Source organism: Terrapene carolina, unplaced genomic scaffold, assembly GCF_002925995.2.
Source record: "Terrapene carolina triunguis isolate 2854851 unplaced genomic scaffold, T_m_triunguis-2.0 Scaffold837, whole genome shotgun sequence".
NCBI lineage: Eukaryota > Metazoa > Chordata > Testudines > Emydidae > Terrapene > Terrapene triunguis.
The window spans coordinates 701,924-719,190 of NW_020665188.1; the positions used below are offsets into that span (position 1 = coordinate 701,924).

The window sequence follows — 17,267 nt, forward strand, 5'->3', positions numbered from 1 at the left end:
ATGGGGGGATGGATAAGGTTTTGGGCAGTCAGGGTACAGGTAGGGGGAAGGGTCCTAGGGGGCCAGTTAGGATGGGGGAAGTTCTCAGGAGGGGGCAGGCAGGGGACAAGAGGCAGGGAGGCTTAGGTAGGGGTGGAGTCCTGGGGGGCAGTTAGGGGCAGGGGTCCCAGGAGGGGGCAGTCAGGGGACAAGGAGCAGGGGGAGGGTTGGGGGTTCTGAGGGGGGTGGGAAGTGGGAGGGAGTGGAAGGGGCAGGGGCGGGGCTAGGGCAGGACGGGGGCGGGGCTAGGGTGGGGCTCCTCCCATCCTCTTTTTTGCTTGCTGAAATATGGTAACCCTAACAGAGGAAAAAGCCTGTCATGCTCATCAGTTTAAAGCTGCACCATCGGCTCCCTCTGAGGGGATGTGGAGAGTCAAATCCATCGGGGCTGCGCTGGTCCCTGTCACAACTGCTTGGAGGCTCCTGGCACTGAAATCTTGCCGAGTGGTTGGGGCCAGCACAGGGACCAGCCAACTGCTGTCCCCGTGGCATTGTACCATCTCTTCAGGCATGTTCGGGGGGCTAATAACTGCATTGCTGATGTGCCCAGTGAGCCGTGTGACTGTACCCCCCCCCCAGCACTCGTGCCCCCGAGGACACCCCCAGCCATTCAGCTTCCCTGTAGGGACAGGACGGGCTTAGCATCTGTGATACTATATGCCCCAGTCCCAATGCCATGGCCCTGTCTCAGGAGCTGCAGGGTGGCTGGGTTATGGGCAGATACAGAGAATACAGTTACTTCACCGGGAGCTGCTGATACTTTTGGGAATGTTAACAGCTTTGACATGGCAATGTGCTTGCCCTGGGATGGCCAGGGGGCTAATTCCAGTGTTAATTATGCTCTGTGGGTCAGCGTATTAATTTAGGACTAAACACTCCCCTCAACCGGCAGAACTCCCAAAGATCAAGGGTGGAATGTGGCATTTACATAGCAACTAAACATCTAGTTATTATCCCTTAGTTGTTCAGTACCTTCGTGTCACATTCAGTGGGAGATATGCTCGTAAGGTTTACAGCACTATTTCTGCCTCTGTTCTCTCCCCTTTCCCTCTCTGTTCCTCCGTCTGCTGTTCCTTCCCTGCAGCAGCACCCCCTCACCTTGCACCAGATACAGTGATGAAGTAGTTAATGACAGGGGAAGTGTCATCACTGGGTTGTAAGGGTCTCACTCCAATTAGATGACGAGTGGGTGGGAGAGTTCACAACTCAGAGCCGTTGTTTCAGGCTCTCTGCAGACTCAGGCAGACAGCACTGCAGTGGTTTATACTCGATCCATGTTCAGATATTTTCTTTACAAGTGCCAGGGCTAGAAACGGATTTGTTGGTTTCAAACAAAAGCTGAGATTCTGCACAAGCCAACCTGTCTTGTGATCCATTCAAATGCCTCAGCTGGGCTGGATCTGGGACACCCCTGCTCTAGGCTCAGACACGCATTTCTGTCTTTTTAGCCTAAGCTGGACATTATTTCCCAGTCAACACCCCCACATGCAGGCAGAGGAGTCCAAAGGTCAAGCAGAGGATGGTGGCACCAGTTCTAGGGGGAATGCTGTAGAGTGTACCTCCCCACATGGCCTGCAGGCCTTCAGCCCAGACACAGAGAAGGAGACGGGGCAGCAGATGAGCAAGGCCTATGTTTCAAAGCATGAATTCATGCCAGGGAGGCTGGGGGTGAGGGCCATGGAATTACACCTGTGCAACACTTGTGTATGTGCAAGCAGAATCAGTCCCATTCTGCACACAAGGCAGATAACGGGCCAGATCCTGAACTGGCAGAAATGACCACTGGCTATGCCAATTTCTACCAGCTGAGGATCTGGCCCAAAGCATATTGCATGGGTAAAGCCATCCCTTGAGCGCTCAGTGGCCTGGTGGCTACTAAGGACTAATTTCCCCCCGGACACAGGTATTTGTCACAAATGTATCAATGGCATGAGAGGACACTTACTGAATTAATTCTCTATGTCCTTGTTACGTGTGCTGGTATCTCCTCAAATGCCAAGAAATCCCAGCCCGGTGTGGAAAGGCCCCGCTCCAGGCAGAAGGGAAGAAATACGATCGAATGGCATTTGTAGGGAAAGCCATTCCAGAAAGGTAGTAAGCCAAATAATGCAGTCGTCTGGCAATGCTAATCTCATCTAAATAAGGTCTCAGATTTGCTGCAAACTTGCCCAACCATCTCTGTACTGGAATAAGCTATGGCCTAGGAATTTGTCCACAAATGGTTTGGGTATTGGGGAAGTTGTGTTTATGACTAAATTAGGCTTATAGTGGAAAGCCAGCTCCTAGCATAACAACTATGCAGAGATAATGTGACTGGCCCTAATGCAAGTAATGCCATTAATGCTGGCCTAGTCACTGCCATGTGGAGGCGAAGCAAAGCTGTTTATTTTGGAAGCTGCAGACCTTCATCTCGGATCCCATTAACATCCAGCACTCTTGCGTTGTATTTTTATTTGGTGCGGCTGTCAAATCAATGAAGTCCAACATTCTGAGTGTGGAATTACACACAGTAACACACGTGGACCTAGCGTGGAGGGAGTTAAGTTCAGTAGTGACCATTTACTAAAAGGACATCATATGCAATTGGTCTTAATTGTTAGATTTATTGAGTTAAGAGAGGCATTAAATAAAACATCATTCTGTCCCCTTATGCAAACACTGAAGCCCACTTTGGTGCGTCATTGCAGGCGAGATGCTGTTGTTCTGCATACACTGCTCAGTGTATTATTGTGGAAGGAATAGTTTGATTGGGCAAAGACTGACTAAATGACAGGAAAAAATCCCATCAAGACCAGCCACGGTCATCAAGGCCTAGCTTCACAAAGGGCCTTAGGCGCTGGGACGCTGAGTGTTACCGCACTCATTGAGGATGGGGAGGGCCCTGTTGTCACGTTTCCCCTATGCCTGAGGAGGAGGAGGGTTCTGAACAGCAATCTGTCACCTCACAGGTGCTGGGCTGTGGGGTTCCCTCAGCCTCTCTGGTTAAAGCTGTCCTACGGCGGCGAAGTAAGGAAAGAGCGCATGAGAACGACTGTATAGCCTGCTGGTTAGAGCACTTACCCAGGAGCTGAGACTCCCAGGCGCCAGTCCCCCTGCTCCAATGACACTAAGTATTTAGCCACAATTCAACAGCTTCAACTGGAGAGACTGAGGGAAGAAGGCCACTGCAGAATAGCTATAGACCAGTGGTTAGAGCACTCTGCTACAGCCCTGTTCAAATCCCTTCTTTTCATTGGGTGGAGGGGTGACATGAATGGGGGTCTCCCACATCTCAGATGAGTCCCCAATCACTGGGCTAAAACATAGGAGGGAGCTCCTCCTCCCTCAGTTGTTTTGTGTGAACTCACATGCGGCGCCCGATCCAGTAAGCATGCTCAGGGCGCACCCACCGGATTCGGCCCCACATGCAACTTAGGTGGGCAAATGCCTATCCCCTCCTCATCCACGAGTCATGCCAGGGCTTAGGTGGGAGACAGGTGGCTGGACACTGCGCTGGAGGCAGCCGGGCACATGCTCAGAGGCAGAAACTTTGGTGTCCATGGAACAAAACGTGCCCAAAAAACGTGACTTGAGGCAGCCACAGGGTTCGAAGGGCGTTTTGTGGCACCTACAACTGGGACTTAGATGCCTAAATCCCTTTGTGAACCGAGGCCAAAGTGCTACAGTCCAAACCTCTTCCTGACCCACTGCTAGCTAATGGACTGAGGGGGCTCGACAGATGTTCTCGCTAAGCAGGTTTATATGCAAACTCTTTCCTAGCTTGTTTTGAACTGCTTTTGATCTGGAGATCCTGGTCGGCTCGCCTGGGAGCTACGTGTGACTGGCTGGCAAAAGGATGTGACCACATCGTTCATTTCTAGCGATGAATTGTGGCAGGGTGGGAAATCAAGGACCTGTGTCCAGCGGCTTTGTAAGGAATGGAAATCCCGAGGTGGATGTTTGGGGGCTGCACAGGAATCCAAAGGAAGAATGACCGGAAAAGGGATCTGCAGTCTATCTCCCATGGTGCTACTTCGCTCACAATGCCTGGTCCGTATGTGTGCCTATTTACAACGCTGACACTTTAACAGCAGCTATTTCAAATTCAGACCCAAATACGCAACCCCACTCACTTTGTCTCCATAACCTGGCTTTCCCGAGTCATCCCCCTTGTCCTAATCCACCTGCCAGCCACATTTTACTGCTCTGGCCCTGGGTGGGGGGGGATGGCAATGGCTGGGGGCACAATTTAGGCCCTGACTGCTGGGTGCTTTCTGCCCATGCCGCTGGCAGGCTAGCAGCTAAGGAAGGCGACTAGAGCTGGTTCAAGGAATAAGCTCAGATACAATACAGTTCCAGTATGTTCAGGGCCAAATATGAGGACTTGGTCTTTAACAGGGGTGCCAGGGACCCAACCTAAGGAACAGAGCAAGAAATAAATAATAGCAGTAGATGCTTAACCTAGTTTGGGGTTAATTCCTTTATAACATGCTGTCCCAAACCCCACTTGGGAGTCAACATTTTTGAGTCAAAACCAGTGAGACGGCAACAAGACCGCGTAGCTCGCACACGCTTCCAGGCCCAAAGATCCCAAAGCACTTTACAAATAAGTCTGTAGAGAAGCCACAGCATTCAGCATCCTCCGGATCTAAGGTGAGTGACGTGAGTATGATCAGGTGAAAGGGAGGGGTCTGACATCCAGGTCAGTGCCTCTGGCAGAAGTAGAGAAATGACATGAGCTCTGTGAAACCCTGGGCTCCAGACCATCTTCCAGGCACACGCCCTCCAGGATGTCTGAGCTCAGGGCTACGAGTGAGACATATCAACTGGCTGATAGGGGGAAGGGAGACATCTCCTGCTTCGTATTCCTTGAAGCAGCACCAGTGCCAGCCTAGAGAAAGATCCCTGCTGTTCTCCAAGCCCCAGGAGAGCATAACCATGGCTGACATACACAGGAGCAGCCAAGATTCGGAGTAGGCATCAAGAGGAAAACGGAGGTACCTGGAATGAAAGGGAGGGGGCAGTGGGAAGACCCAGTATGGACTGGCCTAGGAGTGAGGTGCTGGCCTAAATCCAAGCTCAGGTGCCCCTAGGAGCGGGGCGAGTGTGGTGGATGGAGCAATGCCACTTAGCGAGAGGATGTACGGTAGCCCAGGTGCGTCAGCGGCAGAGTGAGGGCAGGCCATGGGATCTGCTGCCCCTCCCCATTAGTGTTAGCTTACGCCATGACAGTAGGGACTGGGGGCCCCGGCAAAGATGAGGCACCCATTGCCCTAGGTGCTGTACATAACACAGGGAGAGACAGCCCCTGCTGTGCAGAGCCTACAATCCCCGCAGGCAAGCCAGAGGAGCCATGGTACCGACAGGAAACTGAGGCCTAAAGAAACTCAGGCCCGGAGTCACAAAGGGACTTAGGCGGTGTGACGTTGGGCGTTGCGGAGCCTACCAAATCACAGGCTCACACTGGGATCCACAAAGCTGCGTTCGGTGCCTAGGGTCCCTATACAATGCATGGGGAGAGACGGGCCTGAGAATGTGCCCCACAAAGCCAGCATGCTAGGTGGGACCTGCCTAAGCCAGCCAAGGGGAGGTGCCGATACACAAGAGAGGGGCTCCTCTATCCATGGGACTTAGAAATTTTGTGATTCCCTCCCTAAGTGACGGGCCCAAGCTCCCCCAGGGAGTCTGTGGCAGAGCTAGGAACTGAACGCAGGTGTCCTGGCCCCGGTACTAGGTGGCACCACACATCAGGAGCCTTTCACCTCTACAGACGTGGGTGGAAAAACTGGCCCATGAATTAAGTCTCTTTCCAGGTCCCACTTGTGCTTTCCAGGTCCCAAACCCACTGCTAACTCAGCCAAAGCGTCAGCCTAGGAGAAAGCCAAGGCCACAACAAAAGGGGAAGTTGCCAGCATTGGCAGAGCATTGGCAGAGCTGTGTGGGGCAACTCCTGCAAGGGGGAGGGCCTGGCACAAGCCGCTGCCATCTGTGTCTCACGAGAGTGCTACGTTCACTCGCAAGTAATGATACAAGAGAGTGAGAAGGAGAGTCATGTAGCATGGCATGTTACCCACAGTCCCGCTGAGCTTGGAGCGTTAAGCCAAGGTACACACCCAAAGCCCCAGTCTAGGGCAACAGGAGAGAAGGGGACCAGGCAGGCAGATCTCCATGACACTTCTCCCAGCTCCGGAAAATCCATCCCAGGTGGCCGCCGTAATATCAGTAATAGGCCCCCAAAAGAGCAGTCACCTTCTGCAGCAGTTCCTTGTGGTTTGCGTACAGCGGAATTCTCTTGTCCACCAGCTGCCACCAGACACATGGCTCTGGGTCGCTGCCCTGGAGAAACTGGGAGAGGAAATCCAAGACGTTACACTCAGGCTGACATTGCCACAGAGTGCGTATTTCCAGCTGCACTCGGCACGTGGCTGGCACAGCAAAGCCTGGGACGGGATGGCTCAGGTGCGGAGGAGCTGTTTTCCCCAAGCCTTGATTACCCGGGACTAGCACAAGCACTAACTACTGGTGTTTTAACAAGGGGACTCCAACGGTGTTGGATAAAAGCTAGTTCCTGGGGCTATGTCCTCCCCACCAATGTGTCCCCAGGACACAGCAATGGCCCGGCTGCCCTCCCTCAATGCTGAGCGGAGGCGAGCGTCAGGCAGGTAATAGATTTCAAATGAAGGAAGTCATTGAATTTTCCTGGGATCTGGTCTCATGGTGCCTGCTGTTGCATGTACAGTCCTTACACAATAAACTTAACAGCACGCCCTGCTCCACCACTGTGCTTCTCCCTGGCCTAGGGTTGCCAACTGTCTAATCGCACAAACCCAAACACCCTAGCCCCGCCCCCTGCCCTGCCCCTTTCCCAAGGCCCTATGCCTGCCCTACCCCTTCTCTGAGGCCCCGCTCCCCCGCTCACTCCAGCCCCCCTGCCTCCATCGTTTGCTCTCCCTCACCCTCACTCGCTTTCACCGGGCTGGGGCAGGGGGATGGGGTGCAGGCTCTGGGCTGAGGGATGGGGCCAAGAGGTTCAGAGTATGGGAGAGGTCTCCGGGCTGAGCCTGGCTCCAGGGCAGGGGTTGGGGTGCAGGAGAGGGTTTGGGGTGCGAGCTCTTTGATGTAGTTTGGGTGTGGGAGGGGGTTCAGATCTGGGGCAGGGCGTTGGGGTGCAGGAGGAGGCTGGGGGTGCGGGCTCTGAGAGGGAGTTCGGGGGTAGGAGGTGGTTCTGACCTGGAGCGGGGTTTCGGGGTGCAGGCTCTGGGAGGGAGTTTGGATGCAGGAGGTGGCTCAGGGCTGGGGGTTGGGGGCAGGAGGGGTTCAGGGTGTGAGCTCTGGGAGGGAGTTTGGGTGCGGGAGGGGGCTCAGGGCTGGGGCAGAGGGGGTGCATCAGGAGGTTCGGGGTGCAGGCTTTGGGAGGGAGTTTGGGTGCGGGAGTGGGCTGGGGCAGAGGGTTGTGGTGCGGTAGGGGTTCGGGGTGCAGGCTCCAGCCGGGTGGTGCTTATTTCGGGTGGCTCCCACAAGCGGTGGCATGTCCGTCAGCGGCTCCTAGGCTCACGGGTGGCCAGGTGGCTCTGCGTGCTGCCCCTGCCTGCAAGCACCGCACCCACAGCTCCCTTGGCCACAGTTCCACGTTCCCAGCTAATGGGAGCTGCGGAGTTGGTGCTTGGGACAGGGGCAGCACGCAGAGACCCCCCTGGCCGTGTCTCTTCCTAGGTGCCGCTGCCGGACATGTCGCTGCTTCTTGGAGTGGCGCGGAGCCAGGGCAGGTAGGGAGCCTGACTTAGCCCCTCTGCGCCACTGGACTTTTAGTGCCCTAAAATCTCCCGAATTGGCTTCAGTAGCCTCCAGGAGATCGAGCCCGATTCCGGGAGACTCCCGGCTAAACCGGGAGGGTTAGCAACCCTACCCTGGCCTCTCCTCCCTCCCCCCATTTCTCTCCTCTTGCAGCCCCTTTCACTCCTTCTCCCCTCTGCCTAGCTCCATTTCTACACCACCCCCATTGCTATCCAGGAGCCCTCTCTCACCTGCTCCTTCTCTGCATTGTCCAGGCTGGGTCCCCCCCACCTGCAGGCAGAGAAGCAGGCTGGAATGGGACCGCAAGGCTTGTGAGCACACCACCACCACGCTGCTGAGATCTGGGCCATTCCCCGGGCTCTGCAGCTTGATCCCACACCCACCGAAGTTGGCACGAGGCTCTTCATTGACTTCAGTGAACGCTGGCTCAGGCCCTGCGAAGATGCCTGCTCAGCCCTGTTCCAGCAGTGAGGCCTTTCCGCATGGAAGTTAGTGCTTTGTGGGACAGAAGGCAAAAGGCATTTACCGAGTTCAGCCGCTTCATCTGCACGTCGCTCTGATCTTCAAAGTGCATGTTGATGGCCACTGTCTCGATCCAAGCATTGTCCGTGTTCCTGGGGTCATCGACGTAGCCTTTGTATACCTAAGGGATAGAAAGGGCAACTGGGAAGGGTTCCCCTTGGGTTTCAGTGTGTTAGCAGAAGGTCAGCTGTGACCTGGCTCAGGAGTGCCAGAACAGGGGGGCCAGGGGGCCATGGCCCCTACTTTTTACCCCCGTTAGGGAGAGAGAGAAGGGGAGGGGGTGGAGAGAAGTGAGCAGGAGGCGGGGTGTTGGGGGGAAGAGATGGCATGGGGGCGGGGCCTCAGGGAAGGGGTGGCGTGAGGGTGGGGCTTCTAGGTGTAGGGGTGGGGCAGGGGCAGGAGGGGCAGGGCTTCTGGAAGAAGGGGCAGCATGGAGGACAGGGCCAGGGTTTGGGGCACTGGTGGCCCCGCCCACTCGTAGGGAACTTCCGCCGCTCCTGGTGACAGAGTGGGGGCTGTGGGAAAGTCCTGCTTTCACATACACCATCCCGGTCATGGGACAGTCCTGCAGCCAGCGGTGTCCCAAAGGAACTCTGGCACATTGCCTGGGAACTCTGCTTAACCACAGCAAGTCCCACGCGATGGTTGTTGTGCCCGGCAGGACAATCCTGGCCTGTTCTACCATTCCTCTGTCCTCACTTCCGCAGACCACACCAGGGTCATGTACACAGAACTGCAGCCCGGGCCCATTCTGGGGCCACCCTGTCCTGCGTGGGAGGAACTGGCATGTTATCATCATGGGAACATGTGTCTGACTCTTGTCCTGCTTCCCAAACACGGTGCCATGCGGCGTGCCCAGCATACCTCTGCACCTTGGTTCAGCAGGTTCTGGAACTGTGGCCAGAACTCCCTCCTCAGGACCCGCTTCAGCTTCAGTGGCAGCGATTCCCCTGGCTCCAGTGATCCCTGCACAGAACCAGACCATCACAACTGGGCACTGTCTGCACAGACAGCTGGGACTCCTCCCTGACTGCAGCAAAGAGAGCAGGCCCCATGCTTGCTACTAAGGAAGCAGGAGTTCCCAAACTATACACTGCCCCAGACGGGGAAACAAGCATGGAGCATCCCACAGGTCTGCTCTGGGCAAGGAGTGAAGGGACACCCATGGCAGAAACTCCTCAGGTGTGCGTGAAAATACGGTTTTGCACATAACTTAATCCACCTCTGGAACTCACTGCCACATGATGTTTCTGAGGCCAGGCTTTGAGCAGACACTCCTGAGTCAGAACTGGCTGTTAAACTAGCAAGGAGGAAAATGATATGGACTATTAATCACCTGCTAGGCCGGGGGATGATGAAATGCCACTTGTAGTATCGTATTGCATTGTAAGGTGCATTCTGCACTGGACAGGCTAAGGCCAGATGGACAACTGGGCTGTTCTGACAGAATTATGAGACCTCTGGGCATGGGGGATAAGACGCACTGAATCCCAGCTGAGGGCAGATTGTATCTCCCTCCTGCAGAGACCCACAGGGCCTGTCTATGTTTTACATTTTGGTAACATGGGTGTAGCTTGTGATGCCAATAACATCTCTCTGCACTGACTGATCTGCCTATGTTTTCTGAGCCTTTCAAACCTAGGTCAGGTCGATGGGCTCCTTAGCACTTACCCCTGGCAGAGCCCAGTGATCTGACACAGGAGACTTGACAACTAAGACCTCCAGCATTTTCTTTAGGCTCTTTCTATAAATGGATCCATCCATATTCCTTCTCCAGCTACAAAAGAGAAACGTGTCATGCTGCCCTGGGAGCTGGCTCTTCCCGTACCTCCCCGTGGCACGGCAGCGAAGATCAGTTTCAGTGCTCAGGGAGGACCGTGATGGACTTTGCTCTCACGAATGTCATCGAGGAGATTACACACTCCTAGCTTTTACATCTGTTAGAAAACAAGCCAGTTTCCCAAGATCCCCCAGCCCTGTTTCCGGATATCAAGGGGAAAGCACGGCTCCTGAGATAAGTGGTTAAGCGTGGGCGTGGGCCAGACAGACACCAGGGACTTCTGAAGTCTAATCCTTTCTCTGCTCCCAATTCATCACGTGGCCTTGGGCTAGTCATTTACCTTCTGGGGGGATCTAAACTTACCTATCTGAGTGCAGTGAGCATCAATTAGCTAATGACTGTAAAGTGCTTTGAAAGCATTAAGTGGTGTTTACTGTAAGTGCTAAGCAATAACAGAAAATTATCAAAGATCTAATTGCTACACAATAGCACCATGGTCTATGAAATAAGAACAGGCTGCTCTTTATTTAAAACAAAGAACGGGAATCGTTTTAGCAATACATTTCCTTCTGTATGACAGAGGCCTCTGCCCCGTGCGTTACAGTAGGGTTACCATACGTCCGGATTTCCCCGGACATGTCCGGCTTTTTGGTACTCAAATCCCCGTCCGGGGGGAATTGCCAAAAACTGGACGTGTCCGGGGAAATAAGGAGGCAGCATAAGCCAGGGTCCGCCTGGCCCCAGCACGACCCGCCGGGTCCGTAGTGCAGCCCAGCCGCCCGGTTACATTGTAGCGAGCTCGGGCGGGGGAAGGGGGGGCGCAGGCACAGAAGGCGGCGAAGGGGCCGCTGCTGCCCCCGGAGGCTGGGCGGACCGCACGCCCCAGCTGAGCCCGCAGGACCACGGGGAGGCTGGGCCCAGCCAACGGCTCGGGCTTCCCTCACGGGCGGGGACTCCCCGGCCACTGGGGGACCCTTCCTGCGGCCCCATCACCCCGCGCGGCAGGAAGGAGGCTGCGGCGCGGGGCAGGGAGTGTGGCGTGTGCCGGGGCTGCAGGGACCCGCGCTGCCCCGGTCGCCGCTGAGCATCCAAAGCCCCCGCCAGGCAGAGGCTGCCGGGGGAGCTGGGCAGGCGGGGGGGTGCAGAGGCTGCAGGGCGAGGAGGAGCAGGGCAGGCAGGGGCATAGAGGCTGCAGGGGCAGGGGGGCGCAGGGGCAGGGCAGGTGGGGGGCGCAGAGGCTGCAGGGGCGGGGGGGTGCAGGGGATGCAGGGCCAGTGGGGAGCAGGGGGCACAGAGGCTGCAGGGGGTGGGGGGTGCAGGGGCTGCAGGGCCAGTGGGGTGCAGGAAAGCACTTAGCAACCCCCAACCAAGATCAGAGCGGGAGGGAGGAGGGGGGATGTGGGGTGCTCAGAGGAGGGGGCAGAGTTGGGGCAGGGACTTTGGGGAAAGGGTTGGAATGGGGGTGGGGAAGGGGTGGAGAAGGGCGGGGGTGGGGCCGGGGGCGGGGAAGGGGCAGAGTTGGGGCGGGGCTGGGGGCAGGACCGGGGCCCTGTGGAGTGTCCTCTTTTTTAAATGTTTGAATATGGTAACCCTAGTTACAGACATAATGTTCCTAGCTCAGCCAGTAGAGGGTGCTGCTCTAGTCAAGTAACTGCCACGTGCCAGTAGAATGGTGCCCAGACGTGCAAGCCGAGATCTCACTCGCTGTACTCACCGCGTCACTATGGGGTGCAGCGCACGGTTCGGTCCAAAGAAGCGTAGGCTTCCTCGGCCTCGTAACCCCGTCCTGCCCATAGGATTCCTAGCACAGAAAGAGCCAGAGAGGCATTGGTATCCCTTCGCCAGGATTATTGGCTTGTTCAATCACGCCGTCGCTCATGGAACTCAACGGCCAATGTCATGGGGTGACGCTGTGTTTGTTCAAACAACAAAGGCGCTGGAAATGTTTCAGCACAGCCCTGAAGGAAGACACATTTCTACTCCGGTATTCGTTTCTTGGAGCTTTGGAAAAATTCCAACCATCAAAGGATAATTGCTCAACCCAATTTCAGGAAATGAACATAAACAAACATTCCAGACGCCTTCACCAGGACAGGAGAAGTTATGGTGGCTTCTAGTTATGAGTGCACAGTGGGGTTACCTACAGCAGTGGGGGGCGCATTGGAAGGTGGGAATGCTTCCACCAGGATAGAAAGGGCCATGTCTCTTGGTTCTTGTTCACCATCCCATTTCCCCAGGAGCCATCGTCTGTTTCCATTTTGCTTTGTCATGAGGCTTCTAGGGTACAATTGCATGGAGCTTTGGTTGGTTTAGGATCAAGGGCACTATTTTCCACAGTGTCAGAGGCACCATCAGACACACAGCCTGGTCCCTGTCCATGGAGAGAAGTTTGCAGAGTAACTTTGGGTAGAAATGTTTCCCCTGTAGAACCTGCTTTGACATATTAGGGTTTCTTTCCCTGGACTTTCCCCACACTTGAGTGAATGGCTTGCCAGTGAGTTGCGAGTATCTGCTGAAGTCGCTCCCCGAACGTCTGTTCCAGAATACAGGGCATGCCCACAGCAGCCTTTCCCAGTATATTAACTTCCCCCAATTCACTGGCAAACCCTTGACTGGAGGGAAAACGTGCAGTGGAGTCATGCCCTTTCAATGCATGTACCCAGCCCCTCCTCACTTTGACGGCTTCAGAAACTGCTGCCCTTCCTCCAGCCCAGGTAGCCAGAGCCTGCCCTGAAAGGAATTAGCCTGTTCAGGAGAGTGGGCCCGTTGGGCTCTGAGCAGACACTACTTGCTGGAGGTGTACTGCTTGCTCTAGGGGTTGGGGCTCCCTTGCTCCAAGGTGTGGGTTTTCCACCTCTCCTTCACTCCTGAATGGTCAGGAGGCTTTGCCTGAATGGGTCCACCACCCAGCTCCAGCCCCATCCCTCAGTCAGCACCACAGACCTCATGCTTTGCACGGGAAGCACAGATCTGGCTGACAGTGGGAGCCCCAAGTCTCTCACTGAGCTCTGGTGGTTTTCCCAGCAAATGGCCAGTTCCGTGTTTTCCAGGACAAAAGCAGCCTCAGGGCCCAGGCTGGCAGGAGGAGGGGGGCCCAGGGGCACAGCACTCCCTGAGGGAAGTGGAGGGCCAGTTTTCCGCAGAGACATCCTCCCAGTTAGGAGCAGTGAGTAGCTTTTAACCCCCCTCTTCCCTTGAAACCGCCGGGCAGATTGGAAAGGAGTTGGGGAGTCAGGCAGGGCATCTGCAACATTTCAGGCTGTTTCAGGAAACCCAAGACCTGGTGAGTGGAGCTGGGCTGGGGATCTCCTGAGCTTCCTCGTGTTTTCCAAGCACTGCTCAGATTCACATAACATGGGGCAGGAAGCAGCAGCTCTCGCTGCTAATCTGAGGGAGAAGCGGATGGAGATTAGGGACCTGATTCCGCCTCCCACCCGTGGGTGTATGTCAGGAACAACTCCCATGGATTTAATGGAGTAATCCCAGACAGTGTGAGTCAAGAACTAACCACTCTGATCACAAGTGAGCAACCCACCAGGCCTCCTTCTGTGTTAAGATCAGACATGGGCGGCAGGTATAATAGGCCATGGGAGGCTAAGCGTCCCCAAACCTAGGCCGTGGCCCTGCCCATGCTCCGCCTCGAGGCCCCGCCCTTGCTTCCACTCTCCCCCGAAGCCGGCAGGGCCTCAGCTCGGGCAGCAGTCTGGAGCTCAGGGCTCAGCCAGCCGACAGCTTGGGCCGGCTGGCGGACTGGGGCGCCTGGCGGCCAGGGATAGCTTAGGCAGGCCAACGGCCAGGGGCGGCTTGGGCTGGCCGGCGGTCCAGGGGTTGGGCTGGTGCTTGGGCCAGCCACAGCCCGGGGGTCTGGGTGGTTCGGCCAGGACTCCTCTGGCCACGGGGGGGGGGGGGGGGGGGGCCCGGGGCCCGGGGGGGGGGGGGGGGGGGGGGCCTGGGGCAGAGGGGGCAGGGCCGGGGGCTAGCCTCCCCAAAGGGGGCGTTCACATGCCGTCCATGCGATCTGAGTGACTGTGCACTGCACTGTGAGACCGCAAGAGGCACATGTGGCTTGTGACTGGTCTGAAGTTGGGCTGCCCTCTTCCTCCCTACCCCTGGGAGAAACGGTACCACTGAGCCGGAGCCAAAGCGCCAAGGCAACAGAGCCAGTTTGCTTTGGCAGCGTTTGTGTGAGATGCCCCCCCGCCTGGCTCACTCACAGTGGCAGCCTGTTCTGGACAGCATACGTGCCGTGGAAGCTCTGTCGGTTGATCAGTCCATCCATCGCATTGTAGTTTATCTTCGAAAGAGCTTCCAGGGAGCTGGAAGACAGAACAGAGCCCCTGTCCTCTTCAGCACACACGGCGCTGGGGAGCAGCCACAAACACCAACGGAGCCAGCCGGCTGGCGCGGGAGAGAGCCAGGGCTGGGCAGAGAGCAGGAGAGCGCTGCTGGCACAGCCAGCCAGCCAGTGGGGGAGATGGATACATAAAGGCAGGGGGCTGGAAGAGAGGTCGGGGGTTGAGAGAATGAGAGTGAGAGAGAGAGAGAGAGAGAGAGACTACCTGATCCCACACTCACTCTCTGAGAGGATCGCTTGCAGCCACCTCCTTCCTGTCTGCTGTGTAGAAGGGAGGGTCATAGATCTGGAACTCCACCTGCAGAGCACACAAACCACTTCACACACGTCCCGCCAGCCCAGGGGCACAGCCCTCCCGCCAGTGGCTCCAGGACGGCACAGCCCCCTCCAGAGAGCTGGTGAACCCCAACGTGGCCCAGAGGAACTACCCTCTGAGGGATATAAGGACTGGCCTCCTTGGTTTCCCATCGGAGCCCAGCCATGGAGCACTGACGCTGAGGAATTCTGCTGAAATTGAGGGTGGGGGGAACCACACGCCAAGTGAAAGATGCAAGGCTGGGCTCTCAGAGGAGAGGATTCATTGAGGGCCTAATCCTGGGCTGCCGAAGCCAGCGGGAACACTGACACGGCTCCCCCGAGCCCCTCTCTGCCCTCCCCATTTCACTGAGCCTCGCATGGGTGTCTGTTTTTGGCACAGCTGGTCCCTGAGCTCCGAGTTTAGTTCAGCCTCCCCTGGGATCCTCAGGGAGCGGGCTGGCCTCCCAGTGGGATGGGGCAGCCCCAGGCCCAGCACCGCTAAGGCAGTACAGCCCAGCCAGCGCCCTCTGGGGAACGTCCTCAAGTGCACCCAGTGCCGCAGGAGTCTCACCTGTCTCCAGGAGGGATGCTGGCATGGGGGTGGGACCTGCAATGAGCGCCCGACTCACTGCTGGAAATGGGACTCAGGACAGCACAGACATGGGCACAGCAAGGGGGAGTCCGGCATCCACGGTGGGAAGTGTCCAAAGTGCAGCGTTTAATTCCGCAGGTAGGTCCAGACTCCCCTCGGCCTGCTGTGCCGAGCTGCTGAGCTCCCTCCCCAGGCCACGTGGCCGAACCATGGCTGGAGGCCCCCTCGCTTGACATCTTGGGCTTAGGGTCACCGAGTGAGGCAGCATCAGAGCCGGGCACAGGGGTTCCTGGCTCCTGGCTCTGCCCACTGGACCTGCCTGCCTCCATCAACACGCCCCAAGCGTCACAGGCTACGGTCCCTCTCCTCCAGGCAGGTCTCCCATCCACGGGCCCTGCTCCCTACAGTGGCGCTCTCCTACCTCCCAGGGCACCTTCTCGTCCGGCACCGGGAAACGGACTGTGGAGGAGCTGGGATAGAGGAGGTTGCGGGCGCTCACATGGTACAGAGCCGTCGTCTCCTCTGGCTTCTCCTCTGAGCCGTACTCCTTCAGCTCCGGGGCTTTGCTGGGGACTGGGAGGTAAACACAAAGAGCCGAGACCCCCATGGAGCAGAGGAACGTGACCTCTGAGAAGAGTTGGGGTGAAAGCAATGGGGTTCGTGCCGCCTGCTGCCAGGGTTAGCTGGGTTTCCCCATGAGAACGGCTTTGCTTCACCACTCTCTCGGCCTGACCCAGACTCTCTGGGCCTGGGAACACTGGAAAGTCTCCTGCTGGGGCCAGTAGGCTTCAGGCCCTGTGCCCCTGGCCACCCCCTCAGTGCGGGCATTGTCTGCAGAGGACATTGGCTGCTGAAGATTTCGGCCTACAACTTGCAATTTGTTGCATTGCCCCATAGAAGTGGGTCTGCCTCTCCTCCCTTCCCCAGCACAGTCACACATACACCCCTGCCCCCTCCCCATCCCACAGCCCTGCTCCCCCTGCACAGACTCCGAGGGCCCGGAGAAGGAATCCAGCATGGGAGGGAGCTGTGGGGCAAGTGGAGGTGGGGAGCTGCTGGGGAAGGGGTGGGAAGGATGATCTCCAATACAGTGGGGCTGGAGGCGGGGAGGGGAATTAGTAGGAGTCTGCTGCACGGTGTAGCACCCAGCCGCCACGGCACAGCCCACACAGGGTATGCAGAAGCTGGCAGCGAACCTCCCAGCCTGGGCACAATGCCCCCTGCCTGCCCTGGGAACAGGAGCAGGCCCTTTAAGAACAACCCCTCCTCCCTTCCCCCAGCTCAGGGCATCCAGGACTCTCTGTGTTCCTTCTGCAATGGGGCAGGGCCTGCCACCCAGCTCACCCAGGAGCCTCTTGCCCCGTCCTGCTCTCAGACATGGCGCCAATCAGGCCTGTGCTGGAGCCAGCGGAGTGACGCTGGTGGGAACCCTGGAGAAGTGAGAGGAGAAACGGGTCCTGGAAGACAAAGGCTGGTCTTTCCTCTCACACGCTGGCAGCCAGAGACTGGCTGGACTTACCCATGGTGGGCATGTCCTCCTCTGAACCAAATCCATTCCCACGCAGGGCCCGCACGATCCAGGCCAGGGTCTTGGCAGTCTGGGACATCTATCCAGAGCAGGGCAGACCGTCAGGGAAAGCCACCTCCCAGCATCTCCTGCCCAGGCCCCAGCTTGGACATGGGGGGTCCATGGATGCCCCATTTCCAGGCTCAGGGATGTGTTTGGATTTCGGTTTAGTTCAATTTTACCATGATTGTGAGAGCCAGAAGGGACATGGCCCTGCTTTGTCAGGACAATGGTTGGAGCTCTCTCCCCCCGCCCCAGGAGACGGTCTCAGGGAGCGTAACCCCCCGTGTAATTCCTCTGACCTTGGGACTGAAATCAGTGCCCAGTTCTGCTGGGCTTCCTC

General features: G+C 57.0%; 1 protein-coding gene across 2 annotated transcripts in view; it reads right to left on the reverse strand.

The window, feature by feature from the left end:
• Window positions 1-6,237: 6,237 nt before the first annotated feature.
• Window positions 6,238-17,267, reverse strand: part of TRPM2 (transient receptor potential cation channel subfamily M member 2) — a 50,010-nt gene continuing 38,980 nt past the window's right edge. For both annotated transcript variants that reach the window (XM_026660813.1, XM_026660814.1), the window contains 9 exons: window positions 16,877-16,964; window positions 15,779-15,930; window positions 14,690-14,766; window positions 14,329-14,430; window positions 11,829-11,915; window positions 10,006-10,111; window positions 9,199-9,300; window positions 8,339-8,455; window positions 6,238-6,363 (listed from right to left, as the gene is read on the reverse strand). In XM_026660813.1, the coding sequence (XP_026516598.1) occupies window positions 6,238-6,363; window positions 8,339-8,455; window positions 9,199-9,300; window positions 10,006-10,111; window positions 11,829-11,915; window positions 14,329-14,430; window positions 14,690-14,766; window positions 15,779-15,930; window positions 16,877-16,964 (957 nt within the window). The remainder of the gene's footprint in view (window positions 6,364-8,338; window positions 8,456-9,198; window positions 9,301-10,005; window positions 10,112-11,828; window positions 11,916-14,328; window positions 14,431-14,689; window positions 14,767-15,778; window positions 15,931-16,876; window positions 16,965-17,267) is intronic.